The sequence below is a fragment of the Episyrphus balteatus genome, chromosome 1 (genome assembly GCF_945859705.1).
Source record: "Episyrphus balteatus chromosome 1, idEpiBalt1.1, whole genome shotgun sequence".
In the NCBI taxonomy this organism is placed as follows: Eukaryota; Metazoa; Arthropoda; class Insecta; order Diptera; family Syrphidae; genus Episyrphus; species Episyrphus balteatus.
Genome location: NC_079134.1, coordinates 15,857,650 through 15,879,493, shown reverse-complemented (window position 1 = coordinate 15,879,493; position 21,844 = coordinate 15,857,650). Strand labels below are relative to the sequence as shown.

At 32.1% G+C, this 21,844-nt stretch overlaps 1 protein-coding gene and 1 non-coding gene across 2 annotated transcripts; both read right to left on the bottom strand.

Moving 5' to 3' along the window:
• Positions 1-607: 607 nt before the first annotated feature.
• On the bottom strand, positions 608-21,687 carry LOC129917050 (sodium- and chloride-dependent glycine transporter 1). The gene is made up of 10 exons (XM_055997368.1): positions 21,103-21,687; positions 3,580-3,711; positions 3,321-3,484; positions 3,176-3,237; positions 2,995-3,118; positions 2,437-2,770; positions 1,915-2,066; positions 1,576-1,704; positions 1,065-1,265; positions 608-925 (listed from the first exon to the last, which is right to left on the bottom strand). Exons 1-10 carry the CDS (start codon positions 21,308-21,310, stop codon positions 635-637), a joined length of 1,797 nt encoding a protein of 598 aa, XP_055853343.1. The 5' UTR covers positions 21,311-21,687; the 3' UTR covers positions 608-634.
• On the bottom strand, positions 10,300-10,371 carry Trnaw-cca (transfer RNA tryptophan (anticodon CCA)). The gene has a single exon. It is a non-coding gene; the product is annotated as a tRNA-Trp (tRNA).
• Positions 21,688-21,844: the final 157 nt, after the last annotated feature.

Genomic DNA, 21,844 nt, shown 5'->3' with positions numbered 1-21,844 from the left:
AAGAAGTTGAAATTGTTGGCCAGTATAGTTTATTTGTATTAGGGGCATTCATGAAAATGCGTAAACTTTGTAAACATGATAAATGTGGTAAACGAGCTGTCAAAATTTGTAAGCAAAAACTTTACAAAAATGTAGTAAAATTTCCCGCACAATTTTGTGTGGTGAAGTTTACCATCTGATTCTGGTAAATGTGGAATTTCTTTAATTAATTTTATTTTTTAAATTGTGGAGATAAAATAAATTAACATCACCACAAGAAATGGAAATATATTTACAAAAAAAATTTAAAAGTAAATAAAAATTATCATTATTTGTCTGTGAAACGATTTTATTAATAAAACCATTCTTATCATAACAGCGTGTTTTATCTTATTTTATGTCAATATGAATAATATAGAAATAAGTTCTTTTATTTTAATGCGGAAATGGCATTGAATTAAGGCTTGGCCACACTGGAGGGTATGCGGTAGCGGTACGGGTAGCGGTGAGGGTACTTGTATGAAAAAAATTCCAAACTGACACATCAACGTTCAGGTGTGGAATTTTTTTAGTACAAATATCGTTACCGCTATACCGCATACCCTCCGGTGTGGCCAAGCCTTTATGAATTAAATGAAATTTAAAAATCTAATTTTCATTGCACTCTCACTCCCATTTCAACTTCTTTGCTGTGACTTCTCAAAAATCTTTCATATTCTCTCTTATGTTGAGCATCCGCTGGTGTCCAATCCAAAGCCTTGGAATAATATTCAAGAATTTCACCAGCTGAGCCATCTTTCGCCAAAATCATGTATGCAAAATAAATTGGTATACAAATTATCGATGCTCCACAACTGCACCATCCGACAGCAATCGCCCAACTTGGATACTCAACTCCATTGTAGGTGACATTACGATTAAAAACTATCGATGTGAAGAAAATTCCCTATAAAGTGTATGAGATTAAAATGTATGTAATAAAAATAAAGAAAAGATCATACAATTCTGCTTCTATAAGGCTTTTAAGAAGCTACATTAGCACATTTAGGGCTTTTTAGAAGCCTTAGTTGGGTAATAAAACTTACAATTAAAATAATTGGAGTGATGTACTTCCAACAAAGTAACCATAATCTTCCGGGATATCTGCCAATCATGAAATAAATGTCATTTGTAAAGTTTTCAACACCATAAAACCATCCAACGATTATGACTTCAATCATACAAATCAAAATTACTGACACCGAAGCTGAATACCAATCGAACAGTTGTAAAATGTACATTCCACCCTGTGAAAAGTTATTAATTGAGTTAGTTTTATTTTATTTTGTTTTGACGTTTTTACAATATAACGGTATTTTTCGCAAATTACAAACAAACTTATATCTTATATGGCATAACTGACAACCTGTCATTTATCAACTGTCAAAAGTATTTCTTTATGGTTAATCGCTTTATAATTTTAAGGAAATGTCATGTGATTTCCATGATGAACAAAATTTAAAAGAAAATGTCAAAACTACTGACAGTTTGTCAATCATGTAAATGGGAGATAATAAGTTTTTTCATATCTCAAGATTTAAGAAATATTTAATTTACCTGTGTGACCATTAGAACAGACATCAAAAACATAACGGAGCATGATCCTAATGTCACCAAAAATTTGTACTTTCTCAAACCAACGCACTCATCTAGAACTGAAGATATAATAGCTTCAATTTGGACAAACTGGAATTAAAAATTAATTCATGTCTATATTCAATTCATGTAATATTTGACATTAAAAGTGATTCATTTTTGACAATTCTATACGTCATATTTGATGCGTTCAATTGCTTACAAATATGCTATCTGTATCTATTGAGTATTGAACCTCTATTTTAGGATTATCCGTCATAGCAAGATTTTATGTTATTAGAACGATTTAACGAAACTTACCACACTGTCTAATCCCAACAGGAACAGCATGGTGAAAAACAATCCAGCCCAAACATGAGGAAGTGGAAGCATTGCAATTGCTTGTGGATACGTAACAAATGCTAGTCCTGGTCCAGAAGTAGCAACATCCGCTACTGGAATACCTGATTGCTCTTTAAATAAAAAAAATAGACACAAAATTAGATGTCCTTTTGCAAAGAGTACTATATTAAGAGTCGGAATTCATGTCATTTGAGCAATTTTAAGAAGCTAAAACCAAAAAAGGGTTTGCTTGGATTCGTCAATAAAATTATTAAGGATTTGTACCTTTTACCCACTTAGAACCGCCAAAAGGTAAATTGCTCTCGATTGTAGCTAACTTACGATATTTTTTGACAGCTTGACTGACAATTTTACTTCTATAAGGTCTTAAAGAGTACAGGAGATCCTGAAAGCCTTTATAGAAGCAAAATTGAGAGTTTGTTCATTTTTGACAGTCAGTTTCCGACAGTTATTAAAGTTAAGATTTTCTTTATATTTTACCCGATAAATATCCCAGCACGGAAAAGACCACAAAACCAGCAAAAATGCTCGTCGAACAATTTATGATTGGAATAAGAATTGCATCGCTTTTGGCATTATTATGGAATTTATTGAAACTTGACATATTAACAATGCCTCCCCATCCAGGTCCAAGTGAGAAGAATATTTGAATTGCTGCATCAGCCCAAACCTTTAGATCCAAGAGCTTAGCCCATTCCGGTTTGATATAAAATATGACTCCTTTCATTGCACCGGGAAGTGTGATGCCACGAATGAAAAGAATAATTAGAATGAAGAATGGGAAAGTAGCTGTGAAGTACACTACTTTTCCAACCTGAAATATTAGAATTTAAGTTAGGACTAGCAATAAAGTTTAAAGCCGGTACTCTTCAAGCCCTCAAAACATAAAAGTGCTCATAACTAATAAGATTATTATGAGGGATTAATATTCCAGTTAGTTGTATGAATAGTATGGTGAAAGTGTGGTGAATAATCTAACAAACACTCTAAAGTTATATGCACTTAAAGAATACTGGCCTAAAGTGTATTTATGCTAACCGTTTTAATTCCTCCAATTATACTAAAGTATACAACTAGCCAAGTGAAGACCAAACACCAAAAAAGTGGCCAAACAATATAACCAATCTCATCGATTCCACTTGAGATTTTTAGTAGTTCTAGACTGTAAAATTTAGATAAAATGGTGAATTAAGCTTTGTCTTATTTTATTATTACTTACTGGAAAAATTCATCAGCTGGCGTTCGGAAGCTATTTTTGTCTGTGTAGTTTCTTTTTGCTAGCTTTAAGATTTGAAAAAAAAAGAAAAAAATTAGACTTCAGTTTAAATTTAATTTGACAGTTGGGAGGGGAATTTGTGTGTTACCTCAAGAACTTCAACACATTTGTCAGTATTCCAAGCATTATCACAAGAATCCCATGGCAAGTCTTTATTTAAAATTCGTTTTATAAACATAACTGGATATGAAATGATCACAGAATAGTAGCATGTACAAAGGAAATTCACCACCACGATCGCATATCCGGTTCCTGAAAAAATAATAATATTTTTGATGTATGTAGTTGTTATGAGACGTTTCTACTTTTCACAGATGACATTTGAGATGTCATTTGATGATACTCACCTTTGAATATTGGTGACAGTCTGAACATTTCAATGCATCCCGTACTTGAAAACTGTCCTATGATAATTTCCATGAAAAATAACGGTATGCCACAGAGGAACAGCATCAAGAGGTATGGAACGAGGAAAGCACCTAAAAACATGAAATATTTGTGATTTTTACTTGCGATATAGGTACTTCTATGTATCAAGTTATGCATTCGTAAAAAATAGTGGAGATAACAATGTTCCATGATAGGTACTACGATCATAAAGAATGCGAACAAAGTGGATCTCGAAATTCCGTCTTTCCGTCAGGATGTCTGTCGGTCTGTACAAGGAGTTACAGCCTAAACGGATGGGCCGATCTAATTCAAACTTGGTATGTAGCAGTTTTTGGCTCCGGTACAGAGGGGTTTTTGGAAATATTTTTTATTTTTTGACCAAAAATAACTGTACCTGTCATATACCTAGATACCAATTTTGGAAAATTTTAATTTTCTCAAAAATGGATCCTACGATGTTTTTTGGATTTTTCAAAAAAAAAAAAAAAAAAAAAAAATAAGAAATTTTTTTTTGAAAAATCGAATTTTCAAATTTCATTGAATTTTTTTTTAAATTTTTGTTTAAGGTGTTGATTAATATAGTTTTTACTTAATGGCACACCACAAAATTGTTTATAAAAAATTAGTTTTTTATGGCTCTAAGGATTGCGCCCTAAGAATATATGTAGGCCTAAATAGGCCTACTTTTTTGGCGCATTATCCACGTCATTTTGAAACTTTAATATGGTTTTTTACCATGTCAATTTTTATGTGATATGTAAACATTAGATCTGTTTGGATTTTTTATTTTCCAATATTAAATAAGTTCCGTTTGTTTTAACCCATATTCTACCATTTAGAAAAACAAATTATACCTAGAAATGGTAGATAAAATTTAACTGAATAATATGGACTCAAACTTCCACAAAACCAAAACTAATGATACAAATCAATGAATTTTACTTTTCTTGAATTTATCACATTATTCATATTCATTTCTTTCATTAACATTTAAATTTAAAAAATACAAACCGGTGCAAAACGACGGCATGAATATCGTCTTTCACCCGAGCAAAGTATGCATGTGACAAAAATCTATACACCAACAGATTGTTGAACGCGTCTCGTTTCATTAAAAGTGGTTGGAAAGCACTATTCAAAATCATTGACCTACTATATATGGACTGCTAGTCGTTTGACTTTTCCATACAAAAATTGAAAAAAAATGACTCCACATCTTTCTAGCTCTACTAGCGGTATAACCTTAGACGGCGAAAAGAGAAAACTTTTAGTGAATGACATCTGTCGTTATAAGGTAGTGCTTTCTCTGTTTTTCTATATTTGTTCCTTTCGCACTTCGTCAAAAATGTTGCACTTATTCTCCGCTTTTTTTTAAGGGCGCTAGTATCGCGAAGAAACAAGTGGAACCAACCTGAATATGCTTCTATACTCTGTCCGATAAAAATTGGCAGTACAGTGATGCGTTCTTTTATTCGACGATGTTAACTATTGTTAACAATAACTGTTAACTTTCATCGTTCCTAAATGAGAAAAAAGTTACAAAGTGTAACATCGTGACGTCACAACATCGTTCCTAAATCCAGTGTTGAAGTGTCAAATACACTTAAGAGCAAAAAAACGGAATCAAAAAAGATAATTTTTATTTAAAACAAAAATTGCAATGGATAAAATAATGTTTCTTCAAGTTTTATGGTCTCATTTAAAAGCTTGAATTTTTTACTTTTAATTGTTGGTAAAAACTTCAAAATGCATACGATAGTATCATAGCTATCTGTCAATAAATTGCACTTCATTTTTTTCTAAATGTTAAATTTTCTTGATATTCTCTGCTTCAATTTCAGTTTTTTTTTCCTACCGTTACTATTGACGTTATCTGTCAATAAATTGCACTTAATTTTTTTAAAATATTAAATTTTCCAGATACTCTCTGTTTCAGTTTCAGTCTTTTTTTGCTTACATGCTTCATTTATAGCCTTTTCACACCAAATCCAAAAACGCGGTTTATGGCAAAAAGTTTTCAAAAACCACAAAAGCGTTCACACTACAAGTTTACAGGTTTTTGTTTGACGTTTAAAATGTTTTGACATCCAAATGTCAAGTTTTCAGTGGGATTTATTTATTTTTGTTGTTACAATCAGCTTGAGCTCACAAAATTGATCAAATAAAATAAACTCTAACAATTTAAATACAATTTTATTTATTTGGTCGTTAAATTGTGTAGTTTCATTTCATTTTAATATAGAGAGAATAATTACACGGTGTAACACTCAAAATATACGCGGGCGGAGACCTATCAGGTTTTGTAGAGCTAGTCGCACTGAATACGAAACGGCATTTGAAAATCCCCTAACACCCCCAAAATCTGGAGTTACGGGCAAAAAACGGTTTTTTGGACCTTCACCCATTGAAAAAATTCTAGCTTCGACAATTTTTTACCCATTTTCGATTTTTTTACAGTTTCTGATAGAAGATAAATATACCTTTTTAACAATGTATAAAACATGTAACTCGGTTAAACCACTTAGAATTTATAAGATGTCAAAGTTCAAAAATTCAATTTTTTTTGTCATTTGCCCAACTTCGGCATCAATTTAAAGTATATGTTTTCAAAACAACATGCTATTTAAAAAATATATTCTAAAACTATATCTATTTCCCAATTGATCGATGTATTTTTTATGAAAATCACTTCAAAATTGGCTTAGAAAAAAAAATTTTTCGATTTCAACCCAGATACAGAAATTCGAACTTTTAGGTATAGAACAAAAATGTTGTTTCGGCACGTAGAAGGATAAGTTGGACGCCAGGATTTGATGAAGAGTTTTTGTAGAGGAGCTCAATACAAACATTTTTTTTCTTTAAGAGGGGGGTCTATCTCCCCCCGTTTAGGTGGGAGGGGCATTTTTCTAAAAAAAAATTATCAAAATAAAAAAAAATTATTAAAAAACAACGGCAACACTTACAGTAATAAATGATACCATTTCCAAAAGGCAAAATTGTGCATTTGATTCTAATTTTTAAATCAATATAATATTACCAATAGTTTTTGAAATAATCGATTTCAAAGTTAAAAATAGGGGAAAAAAATTTTTTTAAACTCATTTTATACTATTTTTGGCCAGACTGCGAATTTTAGTAAAAAAAATTACTCACACAGAAAACTGCCTCAATTAATTCCTTATCGAACAGTGAAAACTATATGTTTCTATGTCTTCTAGTTTTTGAGAAAATTGAAAAATAAAAACAAATAAAAACAAAAAATATTTTGAAAAAAGAAAAATCTGATAAAATAATTTTTCAATTTTCCCAAAAACAAGAAAACATAGAAACATATAGTTTTCACTGTTCGATAAGGAATCAATTGAGGCAGTTTTCTTTGTGAGTAATTTTTTTTACTAAAATTCGCAGTCTGGACAAAAATAGTATAAAATGAGTTTAAAAAAATTTTTTTCCCCTATTTTTAACTTTGAAATCGATTATTTCAAAAACTATTGGTTATATTATATTGATTTAAAAATTAGAATCAAATGTACAATTTTGTCTTTCGGAAATGGTATCATTTATTACTGTAAGTGTTGCCGTTGTTTTTTAATAATTTTTTTTTATTTTGATAATTTTTTTTTAGAAAAATGCCCTTCCCACCTAAACGGGGAGAGATAGACCCCCCTCCCAAAGAAAAAAATGTTTGTATTGAGCTCCTCTACAAAATCCCGTTATCAAATCCTGGCGCCCAAGTTATCCTACTACGTGCCGAAACAACATTTTTGTTCTATACCTAAAAGTTCGAATTTCTGTATCTGGGTTGAAATCGAAAATTTTTTTTTTCTAAGCCAATTTTGAAGTGATTTTCATAAAAAATACCTCGATTAATTGGGAAATAGATATAGCTTTAGAATATATTTTTTAAATAGCATGTTGTTTTGAAAACATATACTTTAAATTGATGCCGAAGTTGGGGAAATGACAAAAAAAAATGAATTTTTGAACTTTGACATCTTATAAATTCTAAGTGGTTTAACCGAATTACATGTTTTATACATTGTTAAAAAGGTATATTTATCTTCTATCAGAAACTGTAAAAAAATCGAAAATGGGTAAAAAATTGTCGAAGCTAGAATTTTTTCAATGGGTGAAGGTCCAAAAAACCGTTTTTTGCCCGTAACTCCAGATTTTGGGGGTGTTAGGGGATTTTCAAATACCATTTCGTATTCAGTGCGACTAGCTCTACAAAACCTGATAGGTCTCCGCCCGCGTATATTTTAAAACCTCATTTTTGTAACACCGTGTTATTGGCCGCCCCTCAAATTCTTTAGACAAAGTTTCAACAGGAACTCTTCATCTTCGGTCCTCCACATAATTTTTTTTTTTTTTTGTTTTTTTTTGCTCTGCCATTTTCTGTAATTAATGAAAGAAATAAAAAAACGAATTTGATTTATATTATCAAAAAAAATTAACAAACCGCATTTGCAAAACAACTAGGTATAGTTATCTTTGCCTGTCAGTTCTTTTTTTTTTTGTCTGCTGTCAGTTCTTTTTTTTTTTTTGTCTGCTGAATTGTTGCTGAATTCCTCAAAAGGTTTGTTTGGTTATTTCGTTTGGAGTTGAATGTTTTCATTTTCAGGTTTTTGACGAGTTTAATCAAAAACTTGTGTTTTACGAAAACTTGTGGTTTATGAAAAATGTATGGAAAAACTTGTGTTTTTGATATAGGTTTTTGGGGTTTTTCGCAAAAACCGCGTTTTTGGCTTGGTGTGAAAAGGCTATTATGTTGATTGGATCCTTATAAAGTGAACGGGTTTTAAAGTTCATAGTATTGATTTAAAGCCTTTGTTTCAAGCTTTTTAATGGTGCAATTAACATTCATGTATGTCAATTACATCCTGGCCAATTAACGTTTTAAAAAAACGCAAAAGTTTGATTCCATTTTTTTTGCTCCTAAGTGTAGTTACATTTTGTTACTTTTTCCAACTCAGCTCCTGGACTTGAGTTTCAATGTTAATCTGTCAAACACAACTAAATGGGGAAGAGAGGGGATGATGTGAGAAGAGAATTTCTTGTTTGTTTCCATATTTGAAATTATTGAATGCATATTTTTGTTTCAATTTGCTTAGAATTCAATTAAAAAGAATTATTTCAGTACCAAATTAATTCTTTCTTGTTTATTCATTCATAAAATTAATCTCAAAAAATTTTGTTTTGACGGATCAACAAAATGTAACATTTAGTCGTTCCTAAATCAAAGTTGACATTTTGTAACAAAATCTAACAAAAACAAATACAACGATTTTTTTGACATAACAACAATAGTTAACATTGTTCAATAAAAGAACGGACCACTGGCCTTATGGGAGAGCTTTTTCAAAAACAATGGGACCTAACGATTGCTAAAAAGCAATTTACGAAAAATATGCCCCTGAAACACACAAGAACACCACAGACGCGCCATGGCATTGTTGTTGTTATTTCTTTATTAAGCGAAGTACATCCTCCTATAACCGATCTGCCTCACGATCTGTGGCAGAAGGAAACTCAATCATAAAAGCTGTTTATTAAAAGTATTCACAATACATAAGAGTTACCATTGGTAAACTTCCTTCATAAACTACTCCTTTTTCTATTATTTTTCTGAAAGAGCTTTCAGGATTAATGCTTTTTTCAAGCTTTTTGAACGAAAAGAAGCATATGTGTTGTCGTGGTGTTGGTGGCTATTTGATTTTTATTTTGTGTATGTAGGAAAACAGTTAATGTCAACATTTTAACATGCATTTTAAGATTTCAACAGGCAAAATTTTGTACCCATGCGTGGGGTCGGCCTGCGTCTTAAATGGGTGAATTTTTTATTTGTTATTTTGGTGTTAAACGAAAAATTTATTTTTTTTTCGTTTTTGTGAAATTTTACTGACAAAATGGTAACGCTGGTACCTTTTCGAAACATTTTTTTTTGATAATACGGCATCGCTAAGTGAGCTTTTTTATGTGATAGACATATCCAGAAGGCGTGAAGCAGAGTCAGAGTCAGAAGCCAATTTTTATCGGACAGAGTATAGCAGTCCATATATATTAAGTCAATGCTCAAAATAACTATCAGAACCGTTTGACTACTTTAGAATTTACGTGTAAATTGTAAACGAATTAAAAATTTTTAGGCCGTGTGTGAATTGCGTTAAATAGTTAACACCGTGTAAAATTTTTGACACTATTGAGGTGAATTCAAAATTTTCAGCTGTTAAAAATTTATTGGGCTCTGGGACCTGGTTAAATTTGAGTTAATTTTTTTTGCAGATGGTATTTTTTTTTTTTTTGTATTAAAAAGGAGTTTTATGACAGAAAAGAGGCAGAGAAAAATATTAAACATTAAGACATACAGCTGACATTTTTTTGTTCACCTCAATAGTGTCAAAAATTTTACACGGTGTTAACTATTTAACGCAATTCACACACGGCCTTAGACATTAAATTCACAAAAAATCCATTTTATTGTTTTTTTTTTAAAGAACAGACAACTGTGTACCGTGTTTCTGATTTTTAGAGAAATCTGGTACCTAAATACTGTTTAAATTTCAAAAAAAAAAAAAAACAACGATGGTACCATTTTATTATTGTTTTTTTGTGTCGTTTAAGAAACTATCTATTAAAAAAAAAAATAAAATAATGAAGAAAAATAAAAAAAAACTCTTTGACCCCGACGTGATTTGAACACGCAACCTTCTGATCTGGAGTCAGACGCGCTACCGTTGCGCCACGGAGTCAGTTGAAAATTATGTTCTCGAAACAAATTTCATTAGATACCTTCTTGTATGATTTAAGCAAAGCAAGAAAATAACCTTATAAAGATGTGAGTCATTGAAGTTTTGGTGCGTATCAAAACATTTCAAATTGTTTATCTGGTAATTAATTGCTAAAAATGTTATTTTTGCTGTTAATTTGTATTGTTTGCGAGCTAGCAATGTTATCTCAGCATCACAGTTTATGGATGTTAGCTATAGTTTTTCTTTATTGCTTTCGATAAATTAATATATTTTCACATTGAATTAAAATTCACAGAGTCCACTTAGGTAATATAAACAAAAAATAATGAAAACTATTATTTTGTTCACGTTTTTCCTCTTTACACCTACATAATATAAACAAATAAAAGCTAATTAATAAACCAAGGTAAGTACAGGTACATAATGTAGATAAAATTCAGTAAATCGTAGAAAATTCGGGCCCAAGATTTTCAGTAAAATCGAATAGGTAACATTTTTAGTTGAGGGTTGAGGAATTTACAAGTTAAAAGTGAATGAATAGCTGCGTTCCTTTGGGAACATTTATCTACCACTTAGTACCTACTTGAAACTACTTTTGCTATATTGAAAAAGTAGTTCAAAGCAGCTTTAAGTAGGTACTAGAGTGACCGCAACTCCCATAGAAAAAAATTTTTGTCGAATTTTTTTCGGGGGAACCCCATAAAATGTTCCGCCTTTGCAGATTTTTAGATAGCCAAAATTTCAGCTCGATTGAATAACTTTAAATGGTGCCGACACTCGCTCAAAGTATCAAAAATCTCTGTTTTTTCACTGTTTTTCGAAGAAAATTAGCTCTAGCTCCCAAACAAATCGGGTTATTTTCACTTTTTATATATTAAATTAAAGGTAGTGTTGTTACACATAATTCAAATGCTAAATTTGTTTAGTTTTACTAAAAACGAAAAATATTGTCATCAATTTAAATTTTCAGTACTTACCTCAAAAAGAGCTGAAGTGCAAACTCGATTTAAAATTAAATTTTTTTTTAACTGTTTTATTCTGCGGATTGGGATAGAATGGATGTTTCTCTATCTCTGGGCCCTCGGGTAGCAAAAGTATGAGGTATAGTCGTGGGGTGAAAGAGCTTTTAACAATGCAACTTTCTATGTTATTGGATCGATGTAAGGCATCTGATAGAAATGCTTCTCGCATAATTATAGCTACAATAGAAGCACTAGGGCAAAATCTAATTGACTTTGTAGTTTCAAAATCAAACTTACATTCAACAAGAAAAAACTTTTGCTTCGTTTAATGCCCCAAGAGCTTATCTGGCTCCTAAACAAGATCTTGATCTTTTGCATAATTGCATTGAATACCGCAAGATAGACAAAGATATTTCAGAGAAGGCTCTTGCTAAATTCTCAAACCATTTATGGTATTTGAGTTCAGAGCTGGCAGGTCTGGCGTTCTTTGACCTAACTTTACGAGATGGCGAAAAATTAGAAACGGCCAACATAATTTTGAAAACCAGTGAAACGTAAACCAACAGAATAGTAAATCCAAAGCTACAGACACATGAAGATGAACAATTTGTCACAGCAGGGTTAAAAAATATTGTGAACAAAAAAACATTGAACTTTTTCAGCCGATTGAAAATAGACACAAGTTTTCTCAAAGAACCTCCAAATCTTTGGCCCGAAAACCCGCATTTTAAAGAAGGCTTTAAAAAAGTGCAATCACTTAAAGTCGTAAATGACATGACAGAAAGAGGAGTCAAATTAATAACCGATTTTAATAACCTTTTTAAGTAAAGATGAGGAACAAAAACAATATGTAAGTTAACACGATCTCCTAGGTCGTCAGCGGAAGCGACGGTCGTGTATGTCGTCGTCGTCGTCGTCGCGTCGTCAATATCATCGCCGACATACAACATTATATGCTGACACAACGACTTCTATAAACGAAGTCGTTCACACCGTCGTCAGCCACAAAAAAGATAGAAAGCAATGTGATATTTTGCACACGCTGCAAAATATTATAATTGCTGCACCAGCAGCAGGGTAGAATAGAATTAGCTTAGAACTTAAGTCTTCAGTCTTTAAAGAGATTCGAATAAAATATCATATACCAAATACAAACGTATTATTATTACTGGCGCCCAACTTATAAAGAAGCTGAACCCACCAAGAAGCTGAACCAAGATTATTTGGAAATAATTAAATATTTTATTGAAGCTGCATCATATTTTATTAAATAAATTCGGAAATGTAAGAAAAAATTATTATTTTATCAAATTAAGTATTACATCATCAAATTAATTTATTATCTTAACATAACAGTGTAAGCAAGTGTTATTTTGTGCTTATGAAATTTCATGGGAGATTCTAGTAAAAGCTTAGATGAAGCTTTAGAAAGACTAGGATATTTAAGAATTAGTGGTCATATAGTAACTAAAGAACAGAAAGAAGCAATGAACGCGGCAGAATTAAAAATTGTGATTGAGGCTGCCGTTCGTGGTGCTTTAACTACACAAAAGGAGGAGTTCGAAAAAAAACTTAATGAAACTATTGAGTTTTTAAGTGTTAGTAATAATAGTGAAAATAAAATAGAAGTTTTTAAGGATATTGAAATTAGAGAGGGTGTTAAATGTGAGGAAACCCTAGACATAGTCAAATCGTTGCCCGAATTCGAGGGAAAACAGGGCACTTATGTTTCTTGGCGTCAAGCCGTACACGCCGCCTATAAAGTATTTGAGAAATACGATGGTAGTTCCAGGCACTATCAAGCGGTTGGGATAATTAGAAACAAAATAAGAGGTCCGGCCGATGCCGCTCTAGCTTCATTCAATACAGTTTTAAATTTTAAAGCTATTATAGCTAGGCTAGATTTTACGTACGCCGATGTTCGTCCGATTTATTTAATTGAGCAAGAACTCAGTACATTGCGGCAAGGGAACTTTACCGTTCTAGAATATTATGACGAGATTGAAAAAAAGCTTACCCTCCTTACAAACAAAACTAATATGTCATATGACAGTGCATTAGCCACTGCTTTCAACGAAAAATATAGATCTGACGCTCTGCGAGTGTTTATATCAGGTTTGAGGAAACCATTGAGTGACGTTTTATTTTCGGCTCGTCCAACTGACTTGCCCAAAGCACTAGCATTGGCTCAAGAAATAGAGTCGAACAACGAAAGGTACTTATTTGCAACAAATTTTGCACGTAATTTTGAAGAAAAACGCTCACAGAATAAATATCAAAATAAAAATTACTACGGTAATAACTTTGACAATCAGGCTAATAACTCTAAAAAGAATCCTTATTTCAGTCAAGATAGATCGAAGAACAGTCAATTTCTTTCAAATAATAATAATAATAATCATCAATATAAAATTAGTAATGAGCCTGTTGAGGAAATGGATGTTGACCCAACATCTTCGCGATTTAGACAGCCTACAAGCTTTGAACAAAACAAAAGTGGTATCAATTCATACAACAAAAGCCAAGTGTTCAAAAGACCAAATAGTGTTCAGAGACAATCTGGACAAAGACGTCAGAGGTTAAATCACATCTGGCAGGATAATCCTTCTCAGAGGGAAGAGTTTGACTATCAGTCCTTGGCAGAATCACAATCAAATGAATTTGAAAGTGAAATACCAAATTCTGACTACGTCCATTTTTTAGGGGAAGATCCCTCCTTCCATTCATCCAGCGAAAAGTAGGAGGGATATTAATGAAGTTTTTAATTGACACTGGAGCTTCGAAAAACTATATTAAGCCGCTACGCCAAATAAAAAATGTTGTTCCAGTAGATACTCCGTTCCTAGTTAAGTCCATACATGGATTCAATAGTGTTGAATCCAAATGTTTTTTTGAAATTTTCGGGGTAACAAGTACTTTCTTTATACTACCACACCTCGAAAAATTTGATGGGATAATTGGCTTCGATCTGCTAACGCAAATCAATGCCACAATTTCTTTAAAGGAAAGCTTAATCATTTTCGATTCTGGTTCTGAAAAAATTAGTTTTCATAGTTGTCAGAATGTTAACTTTACAAGAGTAGAGGATATAGATGTGCCAAAATCTATAGAAAACGACTTTAAAAAAATGATTAACAATAGAATTAAAACATTTGCAGATCCAAATGAGGCATTGCCTTACAACACAAATATAGTTGCCACAATTCGTACTGAATGTGAAGATCCTATTTACTCCAAATTTTACCCCTATCCTATGGGTGTAACAGATTTTGTTAACAATGAAATAAAAGATCTTCTACGGAATGGCATAATTAGACCATCAAGGTCACCTTACAACAATCCTATTTGGGTTGTTGATAAAAAGGGCACTGACGAAATAGGAAATAAAAAGAAACGTCTAGTAATAGACTTTCGAAAGCTAAATCAGAGAACCATAGATGATAAGTATCCCATCCCAAATGTCACAACAATTCTGTCAAATTTAGGCAAGGCACGATTTTTTACAACCTTGGACTTAAAATCAGGGTTTCATCAAATCGAATTAGCCGAGCGAGATCGGGAAAAGACAGCCTTTTCCGTTAATGGAGGGAAATATGAATTTTGTCGCCTCCCGTTCGGGTTAAAAAATGGCCCCAGCATGTTCCAAAGGGCCATAGATGATGTTCTACGTGAACATATTGGGAAAATTTGCTATGTTTACGTCGATGACGTAATAGTTTTTTCTGAAACTGAAGAAGAACATGTAGAGGATATCAGTATTGTTTTAAAAAAATTGTATGATGCAAATATGAGGGTTTCACGTGAAAAATCAAATTTTTTCAAAACAAACGTTGAATACTTAGGATTTATGGTATCTAAAGATGGTATAAAAACATGTCCCAATAAAGTGGAAGCAATAAAAAATTTCACTCAACCTTCAACACTTTTTGGACTCAGATCTTTTTTGGGACTAGCGAGTTATTATAGATGTTTTATAAAAGACTTTTCCTCAATAGCTAGACCACTGACTGATATATTAGGAGGTGAAAATGGTAAAATAAGTGCTAATCAGTCAAAAAAAGTTAAGATAGAATTGAGTCCCAAACAATTTGATGCATTTAATAAACTAAGAGACATTTTGGCGTCAGAAGACGTAACATTATTATACCCAGACTTCACGAAGCCTTTCGATCTAACGACGGATGCTTCATCGTACGGTCTCGGAGCGGTTTTGTCGCAAAACGGGAAACCGATAACAATGATTTCAAGAACTCTCAAGGGCAAAGAGTTAGAATTTGCAACCAACGAGAGAGAGCTTTTGGCCATAGTATGGTCATTAAAAAACCTACGTAATTATCTTTACGGAGTAAAGAGTCTAAATATCTTTACAGATCATCAGCCTCTTTCATTTTCAGTTTCAGACAAAAACACAAACGCAAAAATTAAGCGCTGGAAAGCTTTTGTAGACGAGCATAATCCTCGAATATTTTACAAACCAGGAAAAGAGAATTATGTCGCGGATGCGCTTTCAAGACAAAACATTCATGCATTGGATAATGAATCATCTTCTAATGCCGCTACAATGCATAGTGAAATATCTCTAACTTATACAATCGAAACAACAGATAAGCCATTAAACTGCTTCAGAAATCAAATTATTATAGAGGAAGCTCCAAGCGCTTCAACTCGTACATTTATAATATTTGGTAAGAAAACTAGACATTTCATAAACTTTTCCGATAGAAATACTTTAATTGACACTTTAAAAAACGTAATTAAAACAGATGTAGTCAACGTTATTCATTGTGAGTTACCAATTCTGGCTTTTATTCAAAACAATTTAGTCGAGTTATTTCCATCAACTAAGTTTTGGCATACTAATAAATTTGTATTAGATATATTTGACCCCAATGAGCAAAAAGAAATTGTAATTACGGAACATAACCGAGCTCATAGAGCAGCTCAAGAGAACGTTAAGCAAATTCTATGTGACTACTTCTTTCCAAAAATGACCAAACAAGCAAATGAGGTTGTGACAAATTGTAAAATATGCTCAAAGTCAAAGTACGATAGACATCCTAAAAAACAGTTGATTGGTGAAACACCGGTACCCTAGTCCATAAGGACAATCTCAAATAGATGATTTATTAAAATTTTTTTACATTTTACAATCAAAACTTAAAAAAAACGATTTTATTAAAGAAACCGACATCTTTCAGGATTATCCTATTTTTATTGATGACGACTGCGACAGGAAAATTAATAAATTATTCCAATTCGAACTATATACCAATAGTTGACGGTGATGTAATTCTCTGGCAAGTCTACGGCTATTTAAGCCACTCAGCGAATCTAACAGCCTACAGACAAGTAGTAGATGAGTCAAAGAACATGACTAATCTTTTTCCGCAGTCGCCTATGCGTAAAATCCTGGAAATAGATATAAGCCATTTAGAAACACTTATCGAAAGTATAAACATTCATCATAGAAACGCTAGGAGTCTTAATTTTTTGGGAACTGGTCTCAAAATTGTGGCCGGTACTCCTGATTTTGATGATTTCGAGAAAATTAAATTTAACCAGGATCAATTAGTTAATTCGAATAATAGACAGGTTATTATCAACACAAGGTACCGGGAACAAATTAACAGGCTTTCAGACACAGTCAATAGTATTTTAGCAAACTCAAAAAAACAACAAATTGACACCTTCCATCTTTATGAAACCTTGTTAGCAAGGAACAGAATTATAATTAACGAAATACAAAATCTTATAACCTCAATAACACTTGCAAAGCAAAAAATTGTAAACCCAGTAATTTTGAAAGATGTTGATTTAAATTCAATAAACGAAAAATTTGTAAACATAAGCATTGTAGAACTAATGGAAGCCTTTAGTGTTAAGATTTTGCAAAATGAAAATGTATTGCATTTTATAATTAAGTATCCTAAACCTAAGATAGTTTGTAAGAAGGTTATTATCTTCCCTGTTGCGCATAAAGGTAAAATTATATACTTCAACGGCAATAATGTGGTTGCAGAATGCGGAAAACATGTACTGGCAGTAGAAAATTGTGTAGAAACAACAGCATCTACATTCTGTAAGGAAGTTTCTATCAAGACATGTGCTCAACAACTGCACTTTGGTGGAACAGCGCATTGCAATACAGAACCAGATCATAGGGATGCAGTGTTTGTAATCGATGAGGGTATTATTGTTATAAATAACAACCATGTTATTATAAAGGAGGCCAACAATACTGAAATAGCTATCAACGGGACATACTTGCTCACTTTTGATGATGAAGTTTCAATAAATGGAACAAAATTTGTTAATTACAACAACATTCAGAAGAAACATCCGATTAGTGCAACATCATCGATTGTTAATATTACCGGTCATATGGAAATATTGAGCTTACCGTTTTTGCATAAATTAAACGAAGACAACTTACGCTACATTGGTGAAATGAAAACCAAATTGACGACTCACCCATTTATAGCCTCCTGCGTTACTCTTTCGATCATTGGAGTAATTTACATTTCTGCTAGACTGAAACAATGTCAAAACGAACGACGTCGAAAAGTCGACCTAAAAAACATGATCAAGGCCTTGAAGAAGACCGAGGACGGCCTTCATTTAAGTGAGGGAGGAGTTAACACGATCTCCTAGGTCGTCAGCGGAAGCGACGGTCGTGTATGTCGTCGTCGTCGTCGTCGCGTCGTCAATATCATCGCCGACATACAACATTATATGCTGACACAACGACTTCTATAAACGAAGTCGTTCACACCGTCGTCAGCCACAAAAAAGATAGAAAGCAATGTGATATTTTGCACACGCTGCAAAATATTATAATTGCTGCACCAGCAGCAGGGTAGAATAGAATTAGCTTAGAACTTAAGTCTTCAGTCTTTAAAGAGATTCGAATAAAATATCATATACCAAATACAAACGTATTATTATTACTTGTACTTCAAGTAGTCAGTGAGGGCCGAAAATTGTATCCTGATGCTTCCAAAACTACTTTGTAAATCTCTTGATTAAATTTTTTTAGTATTTACTTCAATAATTATGTATAAGAAATGTAACACGATGTTATTTTTTTTGTTTTTTAGGCCTATGTGAATTGCGTAAAAAAGTTAACATAGTGTAAAATTTTTGACACTATTGAGGTGAATAAAAAAATTTCAGCTGTTAAAAATTTATTGGGCTCTGGGACCTGGTTAAATTTGAGTTAAATTTTTTTTGCAGATGGTTTTGTTTTGTATTTTTTTTTATTAAAAAGGAGTTTCATAGCAGAAAAGAAGCAGAGAAAAATATAAAACAATAAGCCATACAGCTGAAATTTTTTTGTTCACCTCAATAGTGTCAAAAATTTTACACGGTGTTAACTATTTAACGCAATTCACACACAGCCTTAGAATTCTGTTAAATGTTTCGTTTTTTTAAATAAAACAGTTTAAAAAAAAGTTTCATTTTAAATCGAGTTTGCATTTCAGCTCTTTTTGAGGTAAGTACTGAAAATTTAAATTGATGACAAAATTTTTCTGTTTTAGTAAAACTAAACAAATTTAGCATCTGAATTATGTGTAGCAACACTACCCTTAATTTAATATATAAAAAGTGAAAATAACCCGATCTCTTTGGGAGCTAGAGCTAATTTTCTTCGAAAAACAGTGAAAAAACAGAGATTTTTGATACTTTGGACGAGTGTCGGCACCATTTAAAGTTATCCAATCGAGCCGAAATTTTGGCTATCTAAAAATCTGCAAAGGCGGAACATTTTATGGGGTTCCCCCGACCAAATTTCGAAAATCGATTTCTTGCGGTCACTCTAGTAGGTACTAAGCAATAGATAAATATTTCCAAAGGAACGCAACTATTAAAAAAACGTCGTAGGCAGGTAGGTATGTTAATTTTTCCTAAAATTCCAACGATATCTGCTATAGGCTATAGGTACCTACCATTTTTTTTAACGACAAAATGAAAATTTATGGAAATACTCTACTACAAACTTCACTAAACTTAGTGAGAGATTTCGAGAAAAACATATCTAATCTAGGTACCTAACCTACCTACTAAACCTAGTGGTTAGGTTTTTTTCGTTTAGAACGAAGCATTTTGTTGATAAATTAAACGATGAAGGTCGTGTGGGAATTGGGTTATAGTCCAGTGCATTTATGATGTTAATATATGGGCGACGGGCGACCCAGCAATTTGTACCACCCCCAAATTTGTTTTGTTCATTCGATAGACGATAGAGAATTGGCTGAATATCATTTCCATGATTTTTCGCACTCGCAAAATTCACCTTGCAGCCACCATCTTGCATTTTAGTTTTTGTTGAATATCTCGATTTCTATTTATCCTACATAAAAGTTGTGTAAACAAGAAACGTAGGCAATTAAATTTCGCGTCTTTTATGTTAAGAACACTTTTTCGATATGCTGAATATTAAAAAACAGAAAAAAAAATCACAATTTTAAAGATTTAAGCACTTTTTATCAAAATTATGAAAAAACGTATCGAGAAAAGATTATTCGCCTTAAAATTCTCTACAACTCTGCCATACATTTTTTTTGTATCGTTATAATTAATAAAGTTATTAATAAATTATTTCTATCTTCGTGACCTTTTTTAATATACCTATAATATTAACTCCTAAGTGGGCTTGAGGTCAATTTTGTTTATCCTAATATTTATTCGACATTTCGGTTGTGATTACAACCTTCTTCAGGAATCTATAATAAATGCTCTTAGTCTTAAAAATAATAATTAAAAAGAAAATAAAAATCTATACTTACAATGTTAAGCTTAAAAAAATGTTTTCTCGGAAGGTTTTTTTCATAATTTTGATAAAAAGTGCTTAAAACTTTAAAATTGTCACATTTTTCTGTTTTTTTTACTTTGTTGGCTTGTAACTTTTTTAATATTCAGAATATCGAAAAAGTGTTCTTGACATAAGAGACGCGAGATTTTAACAGAGTTTAAGTGGTTTCCATTTGATTTATTTTTATTTTAAGTAGGTTTGTATATAAATTTATAAAGGGCATCATCTTCATTCTAACTGCCTTATATTTATCTGTGTAGGTTTAGTTAAATAAAACAACAGGTTTTTGTAAAATTTAGGTATATCATTAAAATATGAAAAATTTTTGTTTGCTTATTTTTTGTGAATAATGGAAATTTTATGTACCGATTTGCAATATAAGATTAGATCGATAGATATTCTTCAACCTCCGTTACTTAATAACGCACTTAAGATTATTTCACCATTTAATTTGGTATCAGTCAATACAATTTATAGTTTTAGAGTGCAAAACAAATGTTGCGAGATTTAAACCAGGTTGTACAGTGGAAAACAATACTGAACAAATTACTTGATTATGGCAAAATTGATGACATGAGGAGCAGCATTTTATAAACCATTAAGCCTACAGAGACAGTTTAGACTCAAATTAAAAGTAATTTTAATAGCTTAAATTCCACAATACAACTAGTAATCACCAAAGACTGACACTCGAGTGTCTAAGGTCTGTAATACAAGGTCGTTACAGGCAAGGGTCGCAATACTTGGACCACTAATGATTATTATGGCTTCTAAATCAAATTTGAAACTAGATTGATCTCCTTCCAAGACAGGTACAAAAACAGGTTGGATCAAAACGGTTAAATTGTTGCCTTAAAAAAATTCTATTAATTCGTATCCTACTCTGAGATATCGTACGTTAATATTTTTTATTTCTGCATATAAATAAAAATCCCTCGGACCACCACCGTTACTTACCACCACCACTTCGATAACACAGGTACGGAAATCGCCATACATTTCCAATGCCCACAGCATATCCAATGCAGGACAATAGAAATTCTGTTTTCGAAGCCCATTTTCCTCGATTTTCGTCATGTTCGAAACGATCATGATCATTATTATCGGCACTACCTCCATCACTCGCATACATCAATTTATCCCTATTTCTGATGTCAGTTGTCATGGTGGTTCAAAAATTTGATGAAATTTTTTATCACTCGCACAAAATTTCTTTTTATTATTATTATTTTTTTGATTTCTAATGATCCTTGCCACAATCGGGCCAGTATATAATAATTCTTATAAATGAAGTAAAAAAAATTATATTATATAGGGAACACTTTATTTTTATATTATCTATCACACTTAATAATGATCCTTAATTTAGATTTCAAATTGCACTTTAATTTAAACGATCGCGTTAATCGAAATTACTGCTGGCTCTGCGGGCACATCGCGTTATCACTGGGAGCGTCCTGAATTTTAAATGAGACGAGCTCCCTGTTGAACGACCGATCACTTTGTGTTGATGATGACTTGTGAATCAATGCTTTCAACAACTAGAACCACGATACAAAATGTTTCTATTCAATTTGTTAAAAGGTTATAGTTGTAAGCTCATTTAACTGCTGTGCTATACGCTATACCCCGCGTTACTAGATGTGTACAAAAAAAGATACTTTTTTATTTGTGATAAGAAAACAAGGTGTTTCAGAAT